This window comes from Epinephelus moara, chromosome 7 (assembly GCF_006386435.1).
Source record: "Epinephelus moara isolate mb chromosome 7, YSFRI_EMoa_1.0, whole genome shotgun sequence".
NCBI lineage: Eukaryota > Metazoa > Chordata > Actinopteri > Perciformes > Serranidae > Epinephelus > Epinephelus moara.
In genome coordinates this window covers 2324231-2328869 of record NC_065512.1, presented here as the reverse complement: position 1 = coordinate 2328869, position 4639 = coordinate 2324231, and the positions used below count along the sequence as shown (strand labels likewise).

The following is a 4639-nucleotide window of genomic DNA, read 5'->3' as shown; positions in this document are numbered from 1 at the left end:
TAACAGTGCCCAAGCAACAAACAGGACAGACAATAGGATTTTATTTATTTTTACACTACATTTTCACTGAAAGCTGACCGAATCCGACCCGAGCCCGAATACAATTTATAGCTACATTTTTGACCAAACCCGGCCCGACCCGTCGGGTACCGTCGGGCTCGGAACGCCACACTCTAGTGTGTGTATGTGTCGCCTATTGGGGCCTATCTGAATTTCTGTCTTTGAGAGATATTATTTTGTAATATAACTGAATTTTCTATCCATACATATAAATTTAAAATATATTAAAATTATAAGGCATCTTTGAGAAAACTGCGAGTATCATTTAAGTAAAGCATTGTGAACACAGTATCTGGGGGTTTTGGAATTTTGATGGGCACTGTTTTTGATAATAAAAATAATCGTTGCGACCCTAATGTAATTGCTGTGTTAACCAGCCTGGCATGAGAGATGTTATAAGAGTGCTGGTGTGACAGATCATGGGAATTTGGCAGAATAAAATTCAGTTTAATGATATTATATTTTTTTTTAACCATTTAAACAGTACAAATTTTGGCTAACCAGTTTTTGATGCATGTTGTGTTTTGGTGTCTACGCTCATTTTAATAATGTGAACGGAAACAATAAAACAATACTTCTAATCTGCCTCTCTGCGTGTGCATGGTTGGCGAGCACCAGGCAACGTTCACATCACTTTTTTATTGTTTAGCAAAAGTGCAACAGACTGCTCGCTGATTCAGATCGTTCTGTCCGACGTGCTGCTATTGAGCTTTAACAATGGCCCTGTTTACTTTGGGTGTGTCAGTGCGCCATGATTCCAGTGAGTCAGCACACGCGATACCAGGACCTGGATCTGTTTCAGCGAAATGGAATCTAACCATCATTATTGCTGTTAGTTTCATGTGTGTTTGATGAAAAAGGGACGAAGCGGGAAAATCCTGATCAAAAGTTCTGCTGAATCACGCTTGTGCATATTCGATTCATCCCATTTAATTTGGATTTGAAGGAGCATGTGGTCAAGATCGCCTTGAAGATCTGTGAAGGGCTGAATTGTGCAGCATGATAGCTTCAGGCTTTACAGGCTGCGACTGAGTGAGCAGCTCAGTGAGAACATAACGGTTCCTGCAGACGTGAGGAGCAGTCAGTCTGCTCTGCAACCGAACCACCACCACTGACACAAAGCAGCTAACACCTTCTCTTCTTTTACCCACTCTTCCTTCACTCCTTCCTCCTCCCTCTCCTCTTCATTGTCCCAACCGTTAAACAGAAGCAAGACGTTCTCAACCAAGTAAGCCTCAGCCCGTGGGCTCTGCATGCTGTGTGGTGTCTGTGTCAGCAGACTGCATGCACATTCTGTCCACCAACATAACATAACCCCGCCTTATCCGCCACAGATGGTCTGTCGCCCTGCCAGAGGGGAAAAGGCCAGAATTCACAGGGTCGTTGAGTTGAGTGCTACTATGCACTCACCACATGGCAGTGTGAGGGGGGGGGGGGTTTGCAGGAGGTAAATGGAAGGAGCTCAGGAACGTTGACGTGACATGTTGTGCTGTCTGTGTTGCTTTCTTTACATTTTCTTTGAACCATCAGGCCTCTGGAGGTTTTATTTGGATGCAGCTTCCAGCATCCTCCAGTCTGCCTCTGCTAACTGTCACGAGATGGTTCACCTAAAAATCAAAAATACGTAGCTTTCCTCTCACCTGTGGAGCTATTTATGAATCTAGATGCTTTTGGTGCAAGTGTTGGAGATATGGGCCGTAGAGATATCTGCTCTCTCTCAATATACAATGGATCTAGATGACACATGACTCAGTTACTCAAGATAATCCACAGACTTTGTTGTGAGCAGTTTCATGCAGGAACTATTTTCCTTTTTCCGAAATACACCCGCCAACTGAATCATCACGCAGAAGGAAGAAGGAGATGAAGATATGCATTAAATGGAGAGGTGTCAGAGCGAGAGGGCTGCCTTGGTCAGGCGCCCCGTGCAGTTGGGGGTTCGGTGCCTTGCTTAGGGGAGGAAAACTGGGACCTCTCCAGCTACCAGTCTACGAGTGTTGATTTCGTTGAGGAAAAGTCACGAAAATATTTCATCAACAACCTTTTTCTGTGATGAAAACAAGACGATGACGAGCTAAAAATAGATCTTGATAATAAAAATGTATGTTTAATTTTTGTTGACGAGACGAGCCGATAATGGTCCTGGTGGACTGGCCATGCTTGTAATTATCTTCAAATGCAGCATGTGCGACAGGCTGGTAAACTCCAGTAAATAGTCTGCACCAGGATGTTTGGGTTGGTGCGAGTTGTGAGCTGCAACTCAGCAGTAAATAATCAGCTGTGTGTGTCTGACTGTGGATGGTGGAGCTGCTGAATGGATTTGTGGAGTTTGTTAGTTGCAGCGGTGGCTGTTAGCAGCTAGCTCCGCTCGCAGACTTCACAGCTTCACCCCGCAGGACTCCACTCAGTCCGGACTGGAGAAGGTTTGTGGGTTGATGGTGTTTGACAGGCAGGTAGGAGGCTCAGTTATCTGTGAGTGTAGCTGTGCTGTAAGTCAACAGTCTGAACTCAGATCAGTTTTCTCTGGTGATTCGGTTGGTGGGTGTAGTTTGGTAGAAAGAAAATAGTTTGTGTGTGAAACTGCAGCAACAAGGTCTGTGGATTATCTTGAGTAACCAGGTCATGATTTCTGTACAGAGACACTGATGTTGAGTTTTGAGCTCCACAAGCTGAGTGTCATCTAGTTCTGTTATACTGGAGAGAAGTCAGACATCTCTACGGCCCATATCTCCAACACTCTGCAGCTCACACCAGAACTATCTACACTGATAAACAGCTCTACAGAGAAGAGGAAAACTATGTGTTTTTAATTTTGGCGTGAACTGTCTCTTTAAAGAGATACTCTGTGGTCAGCTGACCGGTCTGACCTTTAAAATGTTGCTGTAAAATCTATTTTAAATGTTTTCTCTTTAATTGTTTCAAACCATATTGTCATTCAGCTTCAGAAACTGCTGACATTTCACCCCAAACCAACGCTGCAGACCTTCATTTCAGGGCCTACATCTAAAAGTCCATCACATCTCTCTGCTTTCTTGTTGTAATAAAATCCGTGTCCATCGGTGGTTGGTGTAAACCTCACTCACATGTGTGCCTCAGTAATGTTGTTAACCCGTTTGCTCTTTCCCTCCCTGTGCAGCCCATTGATTATGAGGGCTTCCAGCTCTTCATGACCACTTACCTGGAGAATGACATCCCAGAGGAGCTGTGTCAGCACCTCTTCACCTCCTTCAAGAGCAAAACAGGAGGCTGCTCTCCCGACCAGTCTCGGGCAGGAACAAGCTTACTGGGTAGGTTGCTTGTGCTTGTATTACTGCATCTTTCAACAGCACTGATCACATCATTCACAGAGATATAACCCATGGCTTTCAGTATTGTTGGATGGGAGGTTTTTAACAGGGGTCAATCTATGCTTTTTCCATAATCTTCATTTAATATAATTGACAGAATGTCCTTCTGTTGGCCTCATATTTAATCCAGAGTATTAAGGACTACATTTACTTGGCGTCGTTGAGGATCTTTGATTTGCAATTAAGCCAATCAAGATTATTATGGTATGGATTCAAATGTAGCAGATTCACCAGCGACACGTTCGTTCTGTGAACTCTACTCCTTTTAAGTGTAATAAAAAAATGGGTTTCAACATTAGGAGTGCTGTTAACGCAGAATTCTCACCCTACCTATGATATGTAACTTAGAAATAGAAACATCAGAAATGTTTTGCCTCCTTTCAGTTGGCAGTAGAGAACGTTTCGTCATACTCAACATTTGCTGTTTTGGTTTGGAGACAGTTGGAGAACAGTTAGATACAAAATAGGACGTAGGCTCTACAGGATGAGTTTTGTCCTCGGCAACTGTCATGTTGCTCCCAAATTGTGTACAGACTTTTAGGCATTCTGTCTCAGATGACTTGAAAAATAGCCAGGTTATAACAAAATAAAAAACCATCACATTTTACTGTTAATCTTGTAACCGCTGAGAATATTATGACCAGTTAAGCATGTAGCCCAAGTCTATAGGTTTATTTTGCTACACTTCACCGACAGGTGCTGGTGGGACAACCCAGTTTCACTCCCAAGTCATTGAATACCAGCGCTTGGTCAGTGACTTCTAGTGTCAGACACTGATTAAAAAAACCCGTCCTTTCACATCTGCATGATATGCAGCCTGTCGCAGTTATTGTTAAATGGTGCCTGGTGGCATCAGGGTTGAAACACAGTGAGACAACAACGAAAGTTAACGCTGCGGAAGTCCAAGTAGGGCAGGCAAGAGGGGGCTGTGGGTGGGTCCAACAACCACCGACCTTTACTCAGGAGGCCGGTGTTTGCTTCCCATAAGATTATAAAGACAAACCCTGTTCTGTTTTCCTAAACCCAACCTCATGTGTATTTTGTTAAAGGGAAATTTCGGTTTATTTCAACCTGTCTCCTATCGTCCTAAATTTGTTTCAAGTGACTAGTGACATAAAAATAATAGTTAGCATGTTAGCCGTTAGCCTAGATACAGCCGGGGTGCATAGTAGCGTCAGACCTGTTAAAACGTAAGTCAACGGGCAACCTTCAAGTGCAAAGTTAGTCCACTA

At 43.5% G+C, this 4639-nt stretch overlaps 1 protein-coding gene across 1 annotated transcript in view; it reads left to right on the top strand.

The window, feature by feature from the left end:
* Window positions 1–4639, top strand: part of LOC126393333 (diacylglycerol kinase beta) — a 145103-nt gene that overhangs the window by 18818 nt on the left and 121646 nt on the right. The window contains exon 3 of the mRNA XM_050049440.1: window positions 3197–3347. Coding sequence (XP_049905397.1) covers window positions 3197–3347 — 151 coding nt within the window. The remainder of the gene's footprint in view (window positions 1–3196; window positions 3348–4639) is intronic.